General features: G+C 47.3%; 1 protein-coding gene across 3 annotated transcripts in view; it reads right to left on the reverse strand.

Moving 5' to 3' along the window:
* Positions 1–24,532, reverse strand: part of NEK7 (NIMA related kinase 7) — a 121,887-nt gene that overhangs the window by 74,588 nt on the left and 22,767 nt on the right. The window contains exon 1 of one of the 3 annotated variants that reach the window (XM_075003086.1): positions 13,837–13,932. The exons of the other annotated variants lie outside the window; for them this stretch is intronic. Coding sequence (XP_074859187.1) covers positions 13,837–13,884 — 48 coding nt within the window. The 5' untranslated portion in view covers positions 13,885–13,932. Of the gene's footprint in view, positions 1–13,836; positions 13,933–24,532 lie in introns of those variants that run through there. 3 annotated transcript variants of the gene reach the window in all.

Raw genomic sequence — 24,532 nt, forward strand, 5'->3', positions numbered from 1 at the left:
CAGCTCTGGTCCTTTTAAGACAGTCAGTGTACACTGCCACCTATCCTCCAGTTGAATACTTAAGAGTCTTCAGATCTCAAGGCTGACAAAAACAGGGTGGATACAGGATTTGACTTATGAAAAACTTATTGCAAGACTCCTTAAAAAGACAAACCATAAACAAAAAAACCTACGTAATGGGGAATTGGGAAAAAAATCCCTTCTCTCTACAGGGTCCTAGTTCAAAGCTTTGTGCAAATCAACACCTAATCACAGGAGAAAGTGTCTCCTTCCCAGCAGGGAGTTAAAAATCCACTTCTCTGGGCTACTTCCTACAAGTGTCTTCAGTCTGGGTCCTGGTCCCACTAGTCCAGTTGCCCTGAGTGATGGGGCTTATTTGCCTCAAGTAGCTGCACTGACTGGCCAGTCACTAATCCGTCCCTTTGAACGGACAGAGAGCTCCTCACTCCTCACTACTAGGTACTGAGCCAGACTTCTCTTCTTGCCCACTCCAAAACTGGCATTGACCAGAGGTATAGCGGGGCAGGGCTATCTGAATCCGAATGGTTTCTTTAACCCCCTCTGTGCTGAGATGCTATGGCTTTGCTCTCTCACTCCTTGACACTGGTCTAAGGCCCTAAAACTTGGTGACAGTCTTGAGTGACTTCAGTTACTCAGATATTATCTTCCTGTAAACACAATATGCTAAATTCAGCCAGTAAGGGAATTTATGAAGTATGGTAATGGTTAGTTTACAAAAATGACAGAGGTTTAGGGCAGACTGGAGACCAATGGGAAAACAGAGTGACAAAGCAGGAGATGGATAAATGGAAAATTTTGATAAATTAAACAAGAAATTATCAGAGAAAAATTTAATGAGTGTATAGAAAAATAAAAGGGAAAATTGCACCAGTGAAGGAGACCAGAGCTCATAGAACTTCACAATGCATCCAGAAGTAGTGGCAATTCACTTTATTCTCCCAGATTACAGCCCTTTTGTTGTGCTATGATTCAGTCCTAGGCAGCAATTTTCAAGGAACCGCTTTTTACACCTATTACTTGGCTATTAGCCAGGATGGTCAAGGATGATGTCCTTAGCCTGTTTCCCAAATCTGAGAATGGGTGGGAGGTGATGGATCACTTGATGCTTACGTGCTCTGCTCATTTTCTCTAGGGCACCTGGTATTGGCCACTGATAGAAACCCAGGATACTGGGCTAGATGCACCTTTGTTTCAACTCAGTCTGACCATTCTCATGTACTTCTATTCCACTAGGGCTACCACTGAATGTACACCTATGCATAAAAGATTGTATGAAAGCCAACCAGGATTTAATCAACTTGATAGTTACTCTCCTCTCCCACCAACCCTCTTGCTATATTTTGTTATTTTTATGTGATATTAATTTTTAACTAGCATATTTTAAAGAGTCACCCAACATTCTATGTCACAATTAGAATATAGTTCAAAAATGTCTTCAAAATTCTTCCTTGCAATATCCATAAATCCATCAACAATTGTTTATATATACACACCACTGAACTCATTTTGGAAACCGCAATAAACTCTGCATCCATATCTACTGACTTAACACTATGCACAACTGGAATTATCTTCTGATGGTAGCTCCGCTAATGAAAGAGAAATTCTTGAAAAATCATCCATACCACCCTCTGTGCTTTAAATGACTAGCAGTGGTTGTTTAAGAATCCAGATAATTTACCAATTTCATCAAAATGTTTCTTTTGCCATCACGTCACTTGGCTCCCAATTGATAGGGCTAGTTGCATTATGTCAGTAACACAGCTGACTGTAGCAATCCCCTGTCATTTCCCCAGCATACACATACAACTGATGTGGATTAAGCATGAAGCATCATCAGAGAAAGCAATATACTGCCCTTTTTTGTTACAAGTTAAACCTCCCAAAAAAGGAATTCTCTCATCCGGCAACATCTGTCATCTGGCAAGACCATTGAAGTTATTGGACGAGACCCCCAGGTTGGGAGGTTAGTAAGGGGAGCCCGGTCCCCTTGGGCAGGAGAATCCAGCAGGGCTTATATCCCTGGTCAGAAGCGACAGCTGGACAGAGCTGGCCTCCATGGGGGACAGGGCTGCACTTCATTCCCACGGGGACAGGACCACGCAGGCAGCCTGGCTGGTGCTGCACAGGCACTTCTGGAGTCAGGACTGCACCAGCAGCCCAGCCGGGGCTGCACCAAACACCCACAATGTGGAGGCCATGACAACAGCCTGACACCTAGCCAGAGCTGGCCTCTGCAGGGCCTGGGCCATGCCTGTGGCTCTGGGACAATGCCAGCAGCCCAGCAGGGGCACAGCTGGCACCCAAGTGGCCAGGGCCGCAGCTGGAGCCATGTCCAGCATGGGGCTGGAACCAGTCTCTGCAGCTGGAGGTTGCCAGGTTGGCATTGGCCCAGCAGGATCATTGTCCAGCAGGAGGTAAGTGAGACCCAAGGCTGGGAGTGGAGAGGGAGAGGAGCGGGCAGCAGACCTACCTTTGTCCAGCAAATTTCCTTGTCCGTGACCAGTCAGGTCCCAAGGCTGCCAGATGAAAGAGCTGCAACTTGTACCAATGAAAACAACTCTCTTACTAGAAATCAGGAATTTATTTTCAATATATAAAGGATTTATAAAGTTTGTATTTTTGTTCCAAGAACATGGGAAAAGCCTACGAAACCTCACCTCAGCCAAGAAGTGTGCAGCAAGCTAATCCATGTTGTATGTGATCTACACCAAAGAAACATGCAAATTGTGTGTTGCTGTAGCTTTTTATGCCACACATTAAATATCTGAAGACCAATGATTCAAATCTATAACCTACTGATTCACAACACGTGTGGCTCACGATGAAGAGTACTCAAGAGACCAGTTAGCCAACATGTTGCTACAAGTCAGTAAACAGGACAGTACAAGAGAAGGAGTAAATGCTGCCCTTGATCCTACTAGGAAACTGTTTCTCGGAGCGTCTCAGTTCACCTTACATAGACGGTGCACTTCCAAAATATACCACTAAAACTAGCTGTATTTATAGCAGACTTGCATACAAACTAAAAGCACTCTATACCTCACCCAAGCCTGGAATCCACCAATCAGCTTTTCGGCTTCCTTTTCTAGTACTGTCATTTTATCACTTCCTTTTGAATACAGTGTTCCAAAGTTCCACGAAGGCGTATCCTACAAGGGACAAACCACTCATCTTCATTTTAACAGGGTTTATATTTATTAAGGTCAAATGCTACATTTAGCTTTGCAAGATCCTGAGGAATATATGCTCCCGTTCAGCTGACACCAGTATTCTTCCACATCTTCAGAGTGTATTGTTGGCAGCTTCATTTGGAGCAACACGTGGAAGTCACTTCATCTGATGGTATCTTCATATGGATTTCCTTGTACATGGATCCTTCTTCAGACTGATTTCCTCTGACTTCTCCTTTTGGTGACAATCCTAATACCCACTGTAGATCGAACAGGTCAGTGATTGGTCCAGCAGTCATCAACACTAGTCACTGCACATGTGAGAAGGGCATCACATCAGTTCCAAAGACAGACAATGACAGTTTATGAGGTGCCAGTGTTTTGATCAAGGATGTTGCCATGAGGTCTTAAATTTGTTTTTCCTGGTGGAAGATGATGTTTGCAATGATAAGCTCATATTCTGCACATTTTGTAGGCAGAAGCACTCCACTGGAGGTGCTGTTGCCAACTCCTTCTTTCACAATGGTACTCTGTTTTCTTTTTAGTCTGAATCAGCATCTCTTCAGACTCTGGCATTGAAATCCCCCAAGAAAATAATCTTATCTTCTTTGGGGATGTCTTTCAGGACAGTGTCCAGTTAAATGCAGAACTCCGCCATATCATCTCTGGCATACAGAGTCTGTGCATAAGCTTGTTGGGTTTTCAGCAAGCTTCAAGCGGAGGGTCATGAGATGCTCATTGACGCGGACAAGGACTTCAGATAGGACCCTTGTCAGTTCATTCTGGATGGCAAACCCTACTCCAAGAATTCATTTTTATTCCTCTGAGGTTCCTTTACAGAAAAGTGCGTACCCTCCACCTTCTTCTCATTGCCGTCCTTCTTCTGGTCTATGCACTTCTGCCAGGGCAGCTATATCGATGATGAATCACCACAGCTTGCAGGCAATAACTGACGGGCATCTTTCAGGTAGCTAATGGTCTGGGTTGTCCATAAGAGTCCAATATTCCATGTTCCAAAGTTTACTTTTGATTTCAACTGCACAGAAGTGAACCCACTCGACACGGTTTTCCAGGCTGGGGGTCTGATGTAGACTATGTTTAGGGCAGTTTTTCTTGCTCCCTCCCCATGTGGGGTGAGCAGAGCAGACCCTAAAAAGGGCTGCTCAGTCATGGATTCAGTAGCCACACCATTCTACCACCTCAGTCCTCGAAATGGAATGACAGATACATACATCCACTGGCTACATGCTGGTCCATGGCTAAAAGCATCCAGATTTCACAATTCTGATCCCATCGCCATTTGCTGTAGGGCTTAAGTTTAGGAGGGTAGTATGCCGAGAAAGACATCTGTGCATGACTTCTTTTAACGGGGAGGTGGGGGGGAGTGAGAATGTTGCACTGCAGCCACCACACGGTTCTTGACAGATAAAAGGCTCAGGTCCACCGGCATGGGATCCATAATGACTGAGAGTCTCCTGTCCACTGCAGCCTTCAGGCACCTTCACAGCTGTTGCAGCCTTACCTTTGCTATCCTTTGCTACCTTTGCTGTTCTGCCACGGAGGACTTTTAAAATCGTTCTTCATCTAGACCCTCCCCCTTGATTTTGCCTCCATGGGTGACCTTTCCGGGACTATGAGACTCCCTACAGGATCATTCTTGGGTTCATTGGAACACACAAGCCCACTCACCATGACAAGCTGAAGATCCAGAGATCTCGGGACATACTATATGTATAATACTTACATTGGCTAATAAGACACTGGTCAAATTTTACAAAAATATTGAAAAATAAAAAATCATCATATACAAAAGAAAAAACTGAAGCATTGGGTAATTGTATTTGGTATCATCCTTGTTCTTCTTCCAGAGGAAACAAACTTACCAAAGCCAGAGGCAAAATGTTACAAGTGGTACCTACAGCTGGGTTCCATCTTTCCCTTAGTTATTTCACAGGCCAAACATGCAACAGAACTAGAGGAGCTACCAAGAGATGCAGAAAAACCTAGGCTATATATAGAAAGTGAGGAGCGTAAAATACAAGACAAAACATGACCTATACAGAGTCAATTAACAGGAGCACAGCAATTTATTGCACATTACAAAAATTATTTGATTCAAATTAAAAAGAAAACTTGCATTAAAAAGTTTATACTTTCAGACAAGTATAATCTCTTGCTTACGGTATGACAAGCAGCTCCCCGTAGGTGATTCATATTTGGGCCATCTGGGGCGGGGTAGGGTGGCATTCTTATCCAGAATTCTGGGGAGTTAGAGGACAGGGTCCCTTCCTGGTCATCTTTTGGGCCCCTAGAGACAAATGCTCAGGAGAGTGAAGTTTCCCTATTTCAGCTGTCACAGCGCTCACTTTATATAGAACCCTTCTAGACATTTATTCTCCTCCATAATAGACAATTAACACAAAGCATGCAACTTAGGAACATGCAACCCACTAACAATGCACAACTAATAATTAATGTGAGTACCAGATAAAAGGATTTCTTTTCTGGTATGCTCACACCATCTTAAGTGTTGGAATGAAAAGGGGAAAGCACGGAACTACATAAAGGACAACTGTGATGCATTCGCTAGAAAAAATGTTGAGGAACTATGCAACCCTATATAATGTATTCACTTCTGAGCAGCACTGAGTTGACTAGATATGCCATACAGTATGTGCAATTCATAGATCCTTCAACAAGAAGATACCACATTTAGCCAATTGTGAATCCTTCGTGTTAGATTCATAAGATAAAAGTCAAGAAAGAAAAGATGGGCTTTATTTAATAAGAGCCAGTTTGATGTTGCATATTGTCATGGTAACATAAGTACTTTTCTTTTGCATTATTAGAAAATACCTTCATTAGAGGTGTTTTCTTTTTAGTCTGAGTTCACAGTCAATTGATTCAAGGTAATACCACATTTGTAAACAGCATTCTGGAAATTCCTCAAGCATTTGTTCCAAACTATGAAATCTGTAGTTTATCCCAGGCTGATCTCTACTAGCGGGGGAAAAAGAAAAGGGGGTGGAGGTGGTGAATTTCACTGAGTATCAGTGCAAGTTTAGTCATCTTATTGTAAAGCCGTACTGGAAACTAAGCTGGGTAAGTTTTACCATGATGTAGGTAGAAAAAGTTAACTGTGGCAGGGACTATATAGGATAAAAGCTAGCTATGACCTGTCTTCACTAAAACTTTACAGCAAGATTACTAATGTGCATTAGTTATCTTTCTGCAAAAACATAACTTTGTGGAAGTGATGACATAGCGAGGGGTGCAAGCACAAATAACATGTGTCCTAAAATAGGCAATTAGGGAGTGTCTAATCTAGACTTTATAGATGTTTTAACTACTTCCATGACAATCAGTTAACCTGCACAACGGTTGTAGAATGTGCCTTTGGCTGTTTAAAAGCCAGGTTCAGGTGCTTTCTGACCTGTCTGGACCTCAGTGAAGAAACATTACCGTTGTCATTGGGGCCTGATATTTTCTTCATAACATGTGAGGTGAAGGGGGAGAATTTCATGCCACTGTGGGTAGCAGAGGCAGATCTCCTGTCCAGTAATTATTAGCAAGTGAACACAAGGGCAAACAGGAAAGCACAGAAAGAGGCAATGAAAGTCAGGGATGACTTGAAAACCAAGTTTACAAAGGGTCCTGAATCTTTTCCCACTAATGAGCGTCCTCCCCAACACCCATGCTGTTTTCGTGCCCTTTATGAAACCACCTCCATCCACATGAAAACCCTCACCACCAAACCCAATCCCAAAGCATGTTAACTAATAAATGAAACTTTCTTTTTCCAACCTACAATATTTTTATTTAGGGGACCCTAATGGCAGAGTGATGGATATGGGGAAAACAAAAGGATAATAAACTCATGGTTACCTTCTGCTGGTGGGTGAGTCCTTGGGAACAGAGTGCAAGGATCTCTATGACCTTCCCCCTCATTCTAGAGCCCAGACGAGCAGAGGGGACAGAATATGCAGAGGGAGAAGGTATGCAAGGGAGGCAGAGATTGGATGGGGGATACAGGGCCCTGAGCAGGAAAAGGGACTGACTATGTGGTCTGAAATGCCAGGGGTAGGGGAGGAGGGGTGTGTCTGGTGGATAGAGAGCCCCGACTAGGGGAGGAGAACGAATGTAGAAAGGGTGGCATGTAACAAGGGTGCCTGGAATGGTTAGGGGATACAAAGCCCCAACCAGGGAGGGAAATGAATATGGAAAGGGTGGCACATAATAGGGCATGTATTGCATAGGGGGTGTGCAGTTCATAAAGTTCAATGTTTTAAGTATTGCCTCCATGATTTCTGTCTGCCTATTCATTACTGACAGAACTGAAGCATGCATTTTAGTCTGACCAGAAGAGAACCATAGTGGACAATCAATCAGCTCCTCTTTTGATTTTCCTGCTGCTTCAAACTGTCTGCCATCATATCCTGACATGTCTTCTTCCTCCTCCACATTTGGGGCAGCCTCAAGTGAGGGAGACTGGGACCTCTACTCTCTGACTCTTGTTTACCAGGTTATTTACTGCATTAAAAAAAAAAACTGCTGAAAAATTAAGGGCAACATTTTTATCTTTACGCAGAACAATGAGCATACCGACAGAATGAATGGCTGTCTCTATGGAAGAACATATTTCGATGGCAAAGTCATTCTGTGAACTCTCTAGGCATGAATGTGGAACGATTCAAGCTCTTCTGCAGTTGCTATTTACCTTGAACACAACAGTAAGTAACTTTGATTCACGGAAAAAAAAAATCTGGACATGCCCCTTCCACCATTTGGATGGGGCATGCCACTAAAGGATGGGGGTATTTAAAGCAGGCCGTGGCAGGAGTTAAAAAATCATTAAAAAAGTCACTGCAGGCATGCGTGTGAAATAAGGCAGTGTCCAATCATCTACCAGCCCAAGCGGGAAGCAGGGAGTTTGCTGAGCCATGATTTAAAAGCCAGTCAGGCTACATAAGTTTTGTTCTGCACTGGGTGAATCATAGGCAAAAAATCATTACTGACTCATGAAGCTTTCCATGAGTTCTAGGTAGCCTTTCAGAATAAGTAAAAGGGACGAGGGAAGATTGCTTTCTTTCTCCAGGTACAATGCTGGAAAATTTGTAAGAAAATTCTGTGGGGCCATGATTCCAGATTACTTACTGGTGGCTTGGATTGGTAACTTGTCTCACCACGGAAGCAGGAACAAGTCAGGTCGCCCCAAGATTCTCATGAGGAGACTCCAAAAGCCCCTGATATTAACAAGCTGTTCTAAGGGAAAAAGGGCACAGACCTCTCAACCCCCCAACAGCATCATACTATTATCAGTAGAGAAAAAGCAAACTCACCTAAAGTGCCCTCCCCAGCATACCAATTTGCCGCTGAAGCCTCCTCCTGGGATGAGGGATGGGCTCCAAGTTGTGAAATAGGTCCTGATTTGCAGGATCAGCTTATGCACTTGACTGCAACCCGCTGTCATCCACCTCTTACTCATACTACAATTCAGACGGCGCTTCATCATCTTGCCAAGCAATACTTACCAAGGAGTCTGTGTGTTTTCTGGGGTAAGAGGCTGTGTCTGTCTCCAGAATAACATGAAGCTCATCATAATAGCAGCATTTCTGGGGAGCAGAAGCAATATTACCAAAAGAACAAAAAAAAAAAAAAAAAAAAGCGAAAGGTCGGTCTGGGACATCTCCCCAGAAATGCTGCTGAGTGTTCCTAATGTACCCTTTCTGAATCATGCCTTGTGATATCTTTGTATAAATATCAATTTCTTTTGCTGGCTTTGAGCTGCACAAAGATAGCTTCTCCCTCTCCCCCTCCCCCTAGCAATGAGGGCCAGGATCTCCGGATGGCTCCATGCTGGGGCTCTTTTGTGACTCTAGGAACTCATGACTACTAGGTATGCTGCAGAGGCGTACTCCTAACGTCTGCTTGCCATGCTGGCCAGAAAGGAAAGGAAAATGAATTCCAAATTCCTGGGCTGATGACCACTACTTCCTGTCACCTACTTCCTGCTCACCTGGAGAGCAGCAGAGATGAAGTGATAACCAGAAGGACACATCAAGGGGCACTGTGGGATAGTTTTGGAGGCTAATAAAATCAATTTTAATAACATTGACGTCGGCACTTGCATAGGTCAACATTGCAAAAAACTGATTTTTAGGAGTTACTCCTGGTGAATTCAGCAGTACGAAAGTCAACCATAGAGCCCCTTCAAATTGACCTACTGAGCACTAAACGGAACACTACTGGTTTGTAAACATGAAACTAAGATCCTTAAAATCAATTTAATCCCGTAGTGCAGAACTGGCCAAAGTTATTTTCCCCTTTTCAAAAGTAATACACTAAGGCTACAGCTACACTATGAAATAAAGCCAAATTTATTAAAGTTGATTTTGTAACACTGGGTTTTATAAAGCTGAAGTTGAGTTTCCACACTTTGCCATAAAGTAGACTTAGTACATCCACACTAAATCACCAAAGTTCGACTGTTGCAACAGTACATTGTGGGAACCTATCCCTCATTTCTGTCAGCCCCATGGCATTCTGGGTTTTTTCACTGGTGCTCTATGGTTTTAAAAAAAAAAAAGAATGCCCCAGAAGTGGTTGTGCATATGTGATGTCACCTACCCACACTGCACTGCCCTTCTTCCCCTCCCTTTGAAAACAAATGGCCATTTTTCAGAAGGAAAGATCCATGCATCTAGGAAAAGACTTCATATTATTCTCAAGGTAAGATGATACAATGAAAAAGTGGTAGTGTATCTGGCTGAAGCAGCCAGGTTTGAAAGAGAGAGAAAACTGTTTTAGTAGTCACTACATGGAGGCGAAGAATGCTCTAGGAAGTCTATTGCACTGTTGTCTCCAACATGAGGAGAGGAGACCCTATTAGCTCCAGATTCATTATGATTACCCAAGACTAAATAGAAGAGAAGGAAAGAATGCCAAAGGACTTAGGTCTCTAGTGGTTGCTGGAAAGCAACTGAGAAGGGAAGGAAAAATTAAGGAAGCATTAGAGGATAGAAAGGTTGAGGAAAGAATGGAGGGATGTCCCTTGTCTCTTCTAGTAAAGAAGCCCTAGTGCCAGCAGCTGCCTGTGTGAGAGATGGAAGGGAAAGAAAGCCCACAAGCTCCATTCTGTCATAGGAAATCGTTCCCCGAGCCACACAATTTGAGAAGGGCATATGTGCTCCAGCTGACTGTGCCATGCTCACAGGTACCACAGTTTTTCCCTGGTGAAAACACCTTTTACAGGGCAGCACATCAGGAAGCTGCCAATCCCGCAACTTGACGATAACACTGGTTTAAAACCAGGTCACATGCAGAAAGGTAGGCAGGGAATTGTGTCAACAGATGCTTCAGTTTTCTCCCCAGCAAAAACGCAGCAAAACAGGCCACTGCTGAAACTATGGCTCCCCCAACCCACACACTTTGTGAAGGGAGAGCACTGTAGTGTTGTGCCTAAGCAGGGAGCCAGCCCTCATAATTTATGCTGCCCTGCATTTCTTATTCGGCAGAGGGCCAGCCCAGAAAATAGGTGCCATCCTCCTGGTGCATGTTGCCCGACAGGAGACAGCCAGACGCTGAAAATCTTTGCCATGGGGTGAGCAAACCCCCTCTGTGCTTGGTGACCCCCACGAAAATGTGCAGCAACAAAGCTTTCATTTCAAACAGGCCATGACATGCTGCTGTCTGGAGGCATGGTCTGCACTGCACCACCGGCACATGGTGGGGAGTGGGGGCAAGAGCTAGCCTACCACCTGCATGGTGCCTGGGTGGGGTGGGGTCTGCTCTGTACAAATGTGAAGTGCAGAAGTTTCTCCTACAAGCACGACCCTCACAGCCTAGCCGCCACGTGGCATGGTGGGGATTAGACGCCCAACTGCCTGATGTCAGGGTGTGCATGCATGTGTGCCCCATACAAACATGAAAGACAGAAAAGAAGTTTCTTGGTCTCTCCTGCTACTTCCTGTGCAGGGAAGATGACTTCACCCTGCACAGGGCAATACACGTCACCCCGCTGCCTGATGTGCCGCTGTCTGGTCCCAACAGCCCAGCCACCAAGTGGTGTAGTGGGATGAGGAGGAGTGTAGCCCACCATCCGAATTGAGATGCTGGCTCTGCTGACGGCTCCATGCTGGGGCCCTCTCTCACGGCTAGATGCAATCACTATGCTGATGATCAAAAAATGAAATTACAATGCCGGACTTCCTGCGTCCTACTTCCTACACACCTGGAGAGCAGGGGAGGTGAAAACAGACAGAATGTACACCTGTGGGGCACCGTGGTATACCTGTAGGACACCTCCAGAGGCCCATAAAATTTATTTAAAGCAACAGTTTCCACACGGGCAGTAATCCGACCTTTTAAATTTGAACTTGGCATTACACTAAATTGAATGATTTGCACAAGAATGTGGACCTTAGCGCTCATTAAATTCAACCTACTGGTATTTGCAGTGAAGAAAATGACACAGTAAAATCAAGCTAAGTGCCCTAAAATTGACTATATGCTGTAGCATAGATATAGCCTAAGTCAGTAACACTCAAAAGAAAAGCTATGACGTATTCTGGCCACCCACAAGGTGAGCAAAAGAAAGTACCAGGACAAAGACATTCAGGAGAGGTACGGATCCTTAGTAATTATTGTTACCAACAATCAGGGAAACCATCAGAAGTTTATCAAAAAGGTCTGAAGTTAGGCTTTAGTGCTACAAGTCTGTTACTGTACAATTGTACATGGACTAAGAGGTATTTTCTTTGTGGAATAAAAAGGATTTTTTGTCAAATCAAGAAGGCTGCAAGACTGGTTACATGGTCCAGCTATACAAATATTCTCTGAGCCCTGCAAGGTGTACAAAATATGCTAAGACAACACGTTTGGCAGAAGAGTGCCATCTGCAGTTGTGCTTCTGTACGCCACACAAGTCCTGTTGTGGGAATGGTAATAAGCCTGGTTTTGATGGAGACAGAAATTTATTATCAAATGATTTTTCTTATCCAAGTACCAAAGCTTATCCTTCCACATCTGCCCTAGCTAATCTGCATTTCAAATCGTATTAGACCTTATGATTTTTTATGCACTGTAAATGAAACTCTCAGGAAGAGTTAATGCAGCGTTTGAAGACTTGTGATCAAAATTCCTAGAACATGCTTCAGCTTTGAAGCAGTGTATCTGTCAGGTTTCTCAGAAGGTGGAACTAAATTTCCTTTTTGATAACTGTCAACCTCGATCTTGACTCCTGGCACTACAGAGCAGACTAAAATCCACAGCTGGAATAATAAGCATGGATATGATGGAGAAAAACAATTAAAAACTTATTAAAGCCCAGAAATAGTAGGGAGTCCTTGAAATCTGAACACCGATGAACTCACAAAAAAATTAGGGTACAGAAATCTGAAGCTTAATCTCAATGTACCTTATGCTATCTAACAGATGTATGCAAACTATCATCAACAAGTACAGTATGCAGAGGAATAAAATAAATGATACAATTAGATCAGAACCAACACACACAACAGGAAATACATGAATTCCAGATTTCCCCTTGAAAAACATGCAACCCATCTTACCAAATACAGAGAACAGACTTTTCAACTGGACTGTTTTGACATTGCTCAGTGTACAAGAAAAGCAAAAGGTTTCCAATTAAAAGGTTTCATTTGTATTTAAAATAGGAAAAGTTAACAGTTTATGGTATGTCAATAAACCTTCAACTTTACATCATAAAAAGTATTTTATGCTGCTCCAACATGCCTATACACAGTCACTGTTTCTTATATAATATAGCTCTCTCAACTGTTTCCTACGTAAAGTTTTAGAGAGAAATCTGAAGACACGTATTTTTGGTCCTGTCTCATTTGTCTAATTTGACGATTGCAAATATCACAGATCCTCTCTCTCTCTCCCCTCTCTCCTGCATGGTCATACACACCACAGAGCCACGCTAGTCCTGGGTTTTCAAACATACACAAACACCATATAATTCAGTCAATTTCAAAGTGCTTTTTAGGCAATGTCCACACTGTTCATTTTACAGCGTCACTGCTGTGCTACTAAAGCCTTGCTACCGTTAAGGCAAGTCTCTTCTGCTGACAAAATAAAACCAGCTCAACAAGAGGCATAGCTTTTTGTTGACAGAAGAGCATTTCCACCCAGCAAAGCACTGTCCATATCAGCACTGTGTCATTAAAAATTCTGCCCATCAGGGTGTTTTCCAATCAACAAAAGCTTTCATGACAAAAGTGCAATGTAGACACAAACTTAGACATAAGTTTAGTCATTTTCCCCTCAATAGTTAAAAATCACTGAACTTTAACATTCTGTTAAAGACCTGAGAATTTGTGTCCTGGAACAAAAATAATTTAAAAACAGATTACTGTGAGAAGTGTGAATTGGCATTCACATTTAAATGCGACACATTAACACATGGGATGAATAGACACATCAATTACCTCACACTTTACAAGGACTGCTTCCCTTCCTTTGATGCTTGTAATTATCTCAGGCATTGCACTTAACATCCCCCATCCCTCTGCCACCTAGTTCAGCCCTTGTACTTGATTTGCCAGTTATTATTACGATTTTTTTTCCCTTTGGTCCTGTGTACATATAAATGTCAGTCTGTATTGGAAATGAGACTGACCTGATGAAGTGGGTCTGTCCCACGAAAGCTCATCACTGAATAAATCATTTTGTTCGTCTTTGATGTGCTACATTTCTGCTGTTTTGTTGGTAATGAGAATCTTACACCGAAAAAAAATTAGAAGACCAAGTTACTCACTTTGCACACTAATGATGATTCTTCGAGATATGTTCCCCTGTGGATGTTCCACTCTGGGTGTCGGTGCATTCTCATGCCAGCACTCAGAGATTCTTCCATAGCCATAGTTTCCCACACCGGGCATGCGCAGAAGCACCTCATGCTCTCTGGTGCACGCATGCGGAGTGCAGACTTCTCCACTCCTCTACCTGACAAATAGTGCAGGACACTCGAAAGAAGGGAAAGGAGGAAGGGAGGTGGTGTAACCCCAGGACACCCATCTGGATGAACCAAAGTTGCTGCACAATTTGAGTAACTTTCCCTTCTTTTTCAAGTAGTGTCCCTGTTGGGTGCTCCACTCTGGGCGACTATAAAGCAGTAATAGCATAATGGAGGTGGGTTTGGAGCTCAGTCACTACCACTGTAGACAGCACAGCTTGGCACGTTTGGATAGAAAATGCGATGGTAGACAAGAGGGCGTAGTGCCAAACACACACATTACTGGAAGACCACGCAGCTGTCTTACAAATGTCCTTAAGGGGTACATTCTTGAGGAAGGCAGTAGTGGGAAAACATGGCCAGGGTTGAGTGGGCTGTGATGGCACCCGGAAGCTCTTTACAATGAAGGGCATAATAGGTGTGGATGAAGGAGGAAACCCACTCAGACAATTACTGAGAAGAGATGGTCAGGCCTTTGGACCACTCCACGAAGGATAAGAAAAGCCAGGGAGACTTACACCAAGGCTTTGTATGGTTGTCGTAGATATTCAATGTATGCTACACCGTATGCGCCCCGTCAGAATGCAGATAAGTGAATCAGTTCACTGACGTGAAACAGTGAGGGAACCTTGGGTAGAAACTTGGGTTGAGGTCGCAAACAATCTTTGGTAAAAACAGCATAGGGAGGTTCAGCCATTGGCGGGGGGCTAGCTCCCCGACACACCTGGCCAACATAACTGCTACCAAAAACAAGACCTTCATCGACAGATGGAGCCAGAAGCACACTGCCAAGGGCTCAAAGGGCAGCTTCATAAGGCAGCAAAGTACATGGTTAAGGTCCCAGATGGTGACCGGGAGGTGGACTGACAGAAAGGTGTTCCGTAGGCCCATTAAGAAGCATTTGGCGATAGGATGGGCCAGGAAGGAAAACCCATCTTCAGGTTGGTGAAACTCTTCCAAGGACGCGGCATGTACTTGGACCTTATGGAAACTAAGGGCAGACCCACACAGGTGCAATAGGTAATCCAAAAGGATAGGCAAAGGCACCGTATGAGGAGGCATGGAATGATGGGAGTGCACCCAGTGGAAAAACCACCGCCATTTATATATGTAAGACTTGCATGTCAATTATCTTCTATTTTTGACAAGGTTTCTCTTTTCTCCCTCACAGCATGTGGTTTCAGCATTATGGAGCCATGAAGAAGCCACACAAGAGATGTAGTTTGAGGAGATCAGGATGCAGTCAAAGTCCCAAGACAGAAGGTCGCAGAAAAGAGGAAACATAAGGAGCCACTACTGACACCCAAAAGAGGTAAGTATCAAGCTTGCCTGGGTCAGGCCAGGGCTACTAGGGTGATGAGGGCTTGGTCTTGTCTGACCTTGAGCAGCACCTTGTGAATAAGCTGAGTGGGAGGGAATGTGTACAGAAGAGGCGCATCTCACATGATGGTAAAGGCATCCCTGATGGAATGCCTCCCAAACCCCACTCTGGAACAGTGAGATTTTCTGTTGTCCCTGGTGTCAAACATCTACGTAACAGTGACCCCACAGTCGAAACGCCTTGTTGAGGGCACCTGTGTCCATTTCCCATTTGTGACGGTCGAGGACCATATGACTGAGAGCATCGGCCATCATGTTGAGAGATCCAGGGAGATATGTAACTACTTGGTGTATGCAACAGATACACCATGCATCAGATGCACCATGTCCACAGTCTCATAGAGAGACAGAGATGGTGAACGAACTCCCCCTTGGCAACTGATGTAATACATGCATGCGATGATGTTGGCAAGGATGCTGACTGACTTGCCAGCCAGGAACTGCCAGAAGTGTGTGCAGATGTAGCGGACTGCTCAGAGCTCCAGCAGGCTGACGTGGAGCTTTTACTCGGCGAATGACCACCTGCCTTGCACCATGTGACGACCAATGTGAACTCCCCAGCCGACGAGAGAGGCGTCTGTGGTAAGAGTGACCGACGGTGGTGGTCAGTGAAACAGCACACCGGTGAGAACACTGCCCGTGCACATCCACCATTGGAAAGAAGCGAGAACCTGTGGGGGGATAGCTACCATCTTGGAAAACGGACCCCTGGCTAACACATAACATGAGCGTAGCCATGACTGAAGGCAGTGCATGTGAAGCCTGGCTAACCTGACCAGCTGAGTGATGGCAGCCATATGTCCCAGTAGTGAGAGGCAAGCACGAACTATAGTAATGAGAAACAGATGTGCTGCCTGGATGAGGCTGCACAGTGTACGAAATCTTTGAACAGGCAGGGTAGCCATGGCTGTGACGGTGTCTGTGCGCGCTCCCATGAACTCCAGAGCTTGAGTAGGATGGATCGTAGACTTTGTATAGTTGCTGTGGAAACCCAGGCAGAACAGGAGGTGCATCGTAACATGCACCATTTGTCATGCTTTGGGGACTGACAGTCCCTTTATGAAGCAGTCATCCAGGTAAGGGAAAAGAATGACCCCTTGACGATGAAGGTGAGCAGACACTACTGCCAAGGTTTTGGAAAGCACTCACGGCACTGTGGAATGGCTGAACAAGAGGACCCAATATTGGTAGTGGGAGCTACACGCCATGAAGCAGAGGAAGCATCTGTGAGCCAGATGGATGGTGACATGGAAGTACACATCCTATAGGTCGAGAGCCAAGACCCAATCATTCTTTTCCAGTGCTGGAATAATGGTAGCAAGAGTCACCATCCTGAAGTGTCTGTAAAGGACATACTTGTTGAGTTGTCTGAGGTCCAAATAGTTCTCCATCCCCAGATCTTCTTCTGAGTGGAAATAAGTAGAGTAGAAACCCATGACCCAGAATTCCTCAGGAACAGGCTCAACTACCCCCAAACTGAGGTGGTGTTGGACTGCCTGGTCAAAAAGCATCTCGTGAGAAGGGTCTCTGAAGAGGGATAGGTAAGTAGGCAGGGAGGGAGTGTAGAAATGAGGGGTATGGAGTATCCGTGGGCCACCAGCTCCAAAACCAATCTGCCTGTGGTGATGGCTTGCCACTGACACAGAAAGGGGTGGAGATGGTGGAAAAACGATTGGATGCTGTCCTGCTGGAAAGGATGAATCAGACTCAACCGTACCCTCAAAACTGCTGCATGGAAGGTTGAGAGTGCAATGTCAAGGGTTGTTGGCTTTGATTATGTCTGCCTGAATATCAGCATTGCAGCTTGTGCCTCAGTTGTTGTTGAAACTGAGGTTGTTGCTGGGACTGCAGGGTCTGGTCCCACGGGCACTGGAATGGAGAATATCAAGCCTGTTTAGCTGGTGGTGTATACATCCCTAAGACGCCTAACATTATCCCGGAATCTTTCATGGTGTGAAGGACACTGTTGGTCTTGTCAGCAAAGAGATTTTGGTGGTTGAATGGGAGGTCTTCGATTTGTGTTGAAACTCCTTTGGTACCCCTGAGGCGATGAGCCATGAGGTATGGCGCGTGACTACTATCAAGGACATGTGCTGCTATGTCAGCCATGTCCATGGCCAACTGTATGGCCATGCTGGTGAGAGTATGTCCATCTATGATAATACTAAAGAGCATGTCTGGCCCTGATGTTCAGGTAATGCCGGAACCAGCTCCTGAAGCTTAGAATAATATTGAAAGTCATAGTCTGCCAGCATGGCTGTATAATGGCAGCACGGAGAACAGTGTCAGAAGAACACACTTTCTGGCCCATAATGACCCATTTTTTGCCATTTTTGTCTTGAGGAGTGGAGTGGAAAGACTTTGTTTCGGACCACGTCCACCACTAACAAGTTAGGGGGTGGGTGAGTAAACAAAAAATTCAGCATCACTGGATACAACAAAATATGTAATCAGTCCATTTGCCGGCGGGGGTGATGGATGTCAGGGTTTGCCACAGGACTGGCACTGGGTCCATGGTGGCCTCATCGCTAGGCAATGCTACCCTGGAGGATGACGGAGGCTGTACCATACATAGGAACCGGTACTGCTTTATGGGGACTTTCTGAGTGTCCTTACCAAAAGATTGTGCTACATGGCGGAAAAAGTCCTAGAACTACTGGGCGTCATCCGCCAAAGGAAGCAACAAGGAGAGCAACACATCATCCGACAAAGAGGAAGATGGGTAGAAGAGGCTCCTTCCCCTTCATAAAGTGACTCCTCGGTGCCAGGGTGCACCGATGGTAGAAACTGTGCTGTGGAGGGTCACGGTGAAGACAGACATGGTTCCGACATGTCTGACTGTGCTGACGGGGTATGCTGGTGCCGCGACAGCTCATTCCACAAGGGCCACTACTTTTCTGATTGGGAATAATGATGAGCAAACCATGGAGGTGGTGGTGGCTGGCACTGCATGGTGGCCGGCACTAGAAAAACATCCTGCCAAGGTTGTATGGGGCTGGAATGCTGCGAAGAAGATACACTGACACCATCAGATCTAGCACCCAGAATTGGAGGCCTAGCACTGGAAGCTAATCATAATGCCTAACAGTGGGAAAGGCAAGACGAAACTGACAACCTTGGCAAGTGGTGCCGACGAGACAGTGCCATCCCAGCGTGCTGCCTAATCTGTGGCGGTGTTAATGCCAGGTCTCTCAGTGCTCATTGCTGTGGCATGGAGGAGGCGTACAACTCATAATGCTTGTGACAATGCCATGCCACATTCCCTGGTGCCCGAGGTGTGGAGGGGTATCCACACTAGTCTTGTGCAAAGTACCTTGTTGTGGTGAGTGCAAGTGGTGCCATTTTCAAGCAGGTGTGGTTGGAGGGGCAGAGGCTGGAGTGGTCTGTCACACTTTAGCTGACGGTGGGCTTGACAATGCTGTGGGTGCTGCTGGGGCAGATACAGTAGATGCCACGTGCTTCCCCTTCAGCATGGAATGCACCTATTTGGTCGGTGCTGGCAGGGATGGTTCTGGGGAGCCCGGAATTGTTTTCACTCCTGGCACAGCCCATACAGACGGCACCAGAGGACAGGAATGGGCAGGAGAGGGACCCAGTACAACAAGAGGAGACCCTTTCAAGGCTGAGGGATGCTTGGAGTCCTCGCCCTTGGCCACAGCCTAACCTGCTGGCTTCTCTGGGGCCGGAAGCTGCAGGGACTTCTTGTAGACCAAAGTCTTAAGCATGTTAGCCTGACTGATATGAACTCTGGCTGTCAAGCTGGAACAGTGGATGCAAGACTGCATCTGGTGCCCTTCTCCAAAGCATTTTATGCAGGATGCTTGGCCATCGGAGGCACGCATGGCCTCCTTACATGTGGCTCACCGTTTGAACCCCCTGGGAGCCAGGCATAGTGATGATGCAGACCAATAAAACTAACCAACTATCTAAGAAGTTTTGTGGAGGCGGGGGTTAAATAATGTACAACAAGGGTAAGTAACTTGGAGAAGGGAAATAGCTAAGAACAAACTAACAAGTCTTCAGCTCTCTTGCAGAGACTATTGACACTCCATCCGCAGCCGAGGATCGTAGACACGGAACTGAAAAGCCCATGCCACGCGCATCCCAGAGAACACAAAGAGGCGCTTCTGCGCATGCACATCATGGGAAAAGAAAAGTTACTCACCGTAGTAACGGTGGTTCTTCGAGATGTGTCCCCGTGGGTGCTCCACAATAGGTGTCGGGCTTGCCCGGCGCCGCAGATAGGATCTTCCAAGCAGTTTCTGCCGGACCGCGCATGCGCCAGCGCGCGCCGCTCCCTTGCGCGCTCCTGGCCATGTGCGCGATCCGGTCCCCGCCAGTTCCTCGACCAACCGCCTCGCGTGCCCCTGCAAAACACTAACAGAGATCCGAAGCGGGGAGGATGGGCGGGTAGTGGAGCACCCACGGGGACACATCTCGAAGAACCACCGTTATTACGGTGAGTAACTTTTCTTTCTTCTTCGAGTGTCCCCGTGGGTGCTCCACAATAGGTGACTACCCAGCAGTAACCCAAGATAGGAGGTGGGTAATCGGATTATGTGCAGCTTGTCCCCGAGAGGACCGCTGCAGAGAGACGGGTATCCTCTTGGAATACCCTGTGAAGGGCGTAATGTTTGGCGAAGGTGTCGTAGGATGACCAGGTCGCCGCTCTGCAAATGTCTTTTAACGCAACGCCCTTGAAAAAGGCTGTTGATGCCGCCACCGCCCTAGTGGAATGAGCCCTGGGAGTGGCCGAAAAAGGAGTCTTTTTGAGCTCGTAGCACATTTTTATGCAGGATACAATGTGCTTTGAGATTCTCTGCGAGGAGAGACCTTCTCCTTTCGATTTGGGAGCGAGGGAGACTAGGAGTCTATCCGTTTTCCGGAAGGACTTGGTCCTGTCTACGTAGAAGGCTAGCGCCCTCCTCACGTCCAGGAGGTGTAGGCGCGCCTCTTCGTTGGAGTTATGAGGCTTTGGATAAAACGAGGGTAGAACAATAGGTTCGTTAATGTGAAACTCGGAAGAAACTTTGGGAACAAAGGCTGGATGCAGCCGTATGGTTACCGCCTCCTTGGAAAAAACAGTGCAGGGTGGCGTTGCCATGACTGCTGCGAGCTCGCTCACCCTACGAGCTGACGTAATTGCAAGAAGAAAGGTCGTCCTTACTGTAAGGAGGCGGAGGGGAACCGTGGCCAAGGGCTCGAACGGTGGTCCCATTAGCGTGGTAAGCACCAGGTCCAAGTTCCACGAAGGTGGAATCGGTTTCCGAGGGGGGTATAGGTTTACCAACCCTTTGAGGACCCTGGTAACCATAGGGTGGGCGAACACCATGTGCCCTTCCTCCTCATGTCTGAACGCCGAGATGGCGGCAAGGTGGACCTTCAACGAGGATAGCGAGAGTCCTCCTCTCTTGAGGTCCAGTAAATACTCTAGTATTGTAGGTATAGGCACCAAAAGGGGGGCCAGCTGTTTGGTAGAACACCAAGCCGTGAAGCGAGTCCATTTTTGCTTGTAGGTCTTCCTGGTGGAAGTCCTCCTGCTACTTTCTAGGACTTGCTGTACTTCCACTGTGCATGTGCTCTCTAGGGAGCTGAGCCATGGATTAACCACGCTTGCAGTCGCAGGCTTTGGGGGTGCGGGTGCACTATGGACCCCTGGGCTTGCGTGAGCAGATCCGGCGCCACCGGAACAGGCATCGGTGGACGGTCCGACATGCGCAGGAGTAGGGAGAACCATTGTTGTCAACCCCACGTTGGGACTATCAGGATCATCCGGGCCCTTTCCCTCCTGGCTTTCTGCAAGACTTTGTGGATCAGCACTGTGGGAGGAAACGCATAAAGCAGGGGGCCCCTCCACAGGATCGCGAACGTGTCCCCCAGGGACCCCCATCCCAGTCCTGCCCTGGAGCAGAACCGCGGGCACTTCTTGTTGTGCTGAGTGGCAAACAGGTCTATTTGGGGAAAACCCCATGCGTGGAAAATCGGCCGTAGCAGATCGGGACGGATCTGCCACTCGTGTGTGAGTGCAAAACGCCTGCTCAGCTGGTCTGCCTTCACATTGTGCGCACCCGGCAAGTATGAGGCTTTCAAGATTATATTGTTGGCGATGCACCAGTTCCATAAGCGGATTGCTTCCGCGCATAAGGCACGGGATCGAGTTCCTCCTTGCCTGTTTATATAAAACATGGTGGAGGTATTGTCTGTACTGATCCCGACGACTTTGCCTTGTATGTGGTCTCGAAAGTGTCTGCAGGCGTTGAACACTGCTCTGAGCTCCAGTATATTTATGTGTAGTGACTGTTCCGTGGGTGACCACAGTCCTTGAGTCACCTCTTCGCCCATGTGCGCTCCACACCCTATGAGGGAGGCATCTGTAGTGAGAAAAACCGATATTTGCGGCTGGTGGAAGGGTACCCCTGTTAGCAGGTTCCTGGGGTTTACCCACCATTGTAGGGATTTGCGCACCCCGGCTGTGGACGACACCACCCTGTGAACGGTGTGTACTGCCGGTTTGTATACACTCGCCAGCCAGTGCTGCATGCTGCGCATGTGTAACCTGGCGTTCTGTACTACGAACGTTGCCGCTGCCATGTGGCCCAGCAGCTGCAAGCACGTCAAGACCGGCACCGTAGGGCTGAAGGTGATGACCTGCACGAGGGAACCGATGGCCCGAAAGCGAGCCTCTGGTAGATATACTCTCGCTGTAACCGAGTTTATGTGAGCCCCTATGAACTCTATGTCCTGTGTGGGGTCTATTTTCGATTTTGCCAGATTGATAACCAGGCCGAGTGAAGAGAACGTGTTTGCTGTGACGCGTATCATGCGCAGAACCTCCCCCTTCGAGGCCCCTTTGAGCAGGCAGTCGTCCAGATACGGGAAAATAAATACCCCCTGTCTGTGCAGGTAGGCTGACACCACTGCCAAGGTCTTGGTGAAGACTCTGGGGGCCGAGGAGAGGCCGAACGGTAGGACCTTGTATTGGAAGTGTTCGTTGCCTACCATGAACCGGAGGAATCGCCGGTGAGCCGGATGGATAGTTATGTGGAAGTACGCGTCTTGTAAATCGAGGGCTGCGAACCAGTCTCCATCGTCCAGTGCTGTAAGGATGGAGGCGATTGTGGTCATCCAAAAACGTTGCTTGCGCAGGTACCTGTTGAGGCCGCGAAGGTCTAAGATGGGCCTCCAGCCTCCTGTCTTTTTCTCCGTGAGGAAGTACCTGGAGTAGAACCCTTTCCCTTGCAGTTGCTCCGGCACTCTTTCCACTGCCCCTATGAGCATGAGATGGTCCACCTCCTGCCTGAGCCTCGCTACATGGGAGGCCTCCTGGAGGTGGGGCTTGGGTGGAGGTCGTGACGGTGGGAGCGACTGGAAGGGGATGGCGTACCCCGTGGCTATGATCTCCAGCACCCATTTGTCTATGGTGATCCTTTGCCACTGGTCGTAGAATGGTCGGAGGCGATGGTGGAATAGTCGCTTCGGATGACCTTGTGCGATGGTAGTGATGGCGCAGCCCTGGATCTGTATGTCAAACTTGTGGCCTTTGGCCGCGCCCCGAGGACGCACGGCTCTGTTGTGAACGTTGCCTGGGAGTTCTGTACTGCTGGTGCTGTTGATGTCGCCCTTGCTTGTAACCCCTGTGGTACTGGGGGTGCTGTTGCTGGTACTGGTACCGTCTTTGTTGAGGTTAGTACCTTTTCTTTGTGTATGGAGGGGCGTTGCTGTGGAACGTGCTGCTGTGTCCACAACGTCCAGGGCAATCTGAACTCCCGTCCTCGAGGCCGCGTAGCCTTCTTGCACGATGGCCTTGAGCACCGGCTTTTTGTCCTCTGGAAGCGAGTCCATGAGGGAGGTTAACCTGGAATAGTTGTCGAAATTATGGTTCGCTAAGTGTGCTGCGTAATTTGCCATTCGCAACGTTAAAGTGGAGGAGGAGTAGACCTTTCTGCCGAACAGCTCTAGCTTCTTGGCATCTTTGTCTGTTCCCCCTGTCCTGAATTGAGATGTCTTTGATCTTTGTTGCGACGACTCCACCACCAAGGAATTTGGCTGTGGGTGGCTGAACAGGAACTCCATGCCCTTCGCCGGCACGAAGTATTTCTTATCCGCTCTCTTTTGGACAGGCGGAATAGTGGCAGGGGTCTGCCACATCGTAGTGGCGGACTCTAAGATCGCTTCATCAAGCGGTATTGCTACTCTGGAGGAGGCCGGAGGTCTCAAATTTTTGAGGAGTTTATGGTGTTTCTCTTGCACCTCTGCTGTCTGGATGCCTTGCGTGAAGGCCACCCTCTTAAACAGCTCTTGAAACTGTTTGAGATCGTCCGGAGGATGGACGTCCCCCGGGGCCGTAGCCTCGTCTGGGGAGGAGAGCGAGGAACCGCTGGGGTACGTCTCTCTGGACCCTTCCGGTTCCTGCTGGTGATGGTACACCCTCTCGCTAGAGGTTTGCGAGGGAAAATCTCGGGGTTCCATAACCAGTCCCCCCTGAGATGCTTGAGTCTCTGTCCCCGGTCGCAATTGCCCTCGGGGGTACAAGATCGTCTGTGGGGATCTTTCCCTAGTAGATTGCCGATGGTGTCTATGCCCCGCGTGGTAGGGGCGACCATGGCAGTATAGGCACTGTTCTTGGGAAGGTGACCTAGACCACTCCCTTGGTGCATACCCTCTGCGTCTGGGGGAGGGAGATCGTCGAGACACTGGAGAGAGCGATTTTGCATAATAGTCCAGCGGTTCAAACCCCAGGAAGGGTGAAGGTGGTCCCAGCCAGGGTGAGGCTGGTTGCAAAAATGGAGAAGGGGGCTCCGGGTAGGCTAGGGGGGACCCCTGCCTTCTGGTTGGAGTCTGCAACATAAGCGGAGGGCTGTGAGAAAGCAACTCCACAGCCCTGTCCGGAGAGGGGCTGCAATGCCTCCTCTTGTGTGCAGCCTTCCCCCTCCCCGGAGGAGGTAACTCCGCCCCCTGACGCACAGGGGATCCCGGCCCC

The sequence above is a fragment of the Carettochelys insculpta genome, chromosome 9 (genome assembly GCF_033958435.1).
Source record: "Carettochelys insculpta isolate YL-2023 chromosome 9, ASM3395843v1, whole genome shotgun sequence".
NCBI lineage: Eukaryota > Metazoa > Chordata > Testudines > Carettochelyidae > Carettochelys > Carettochelys insculpta.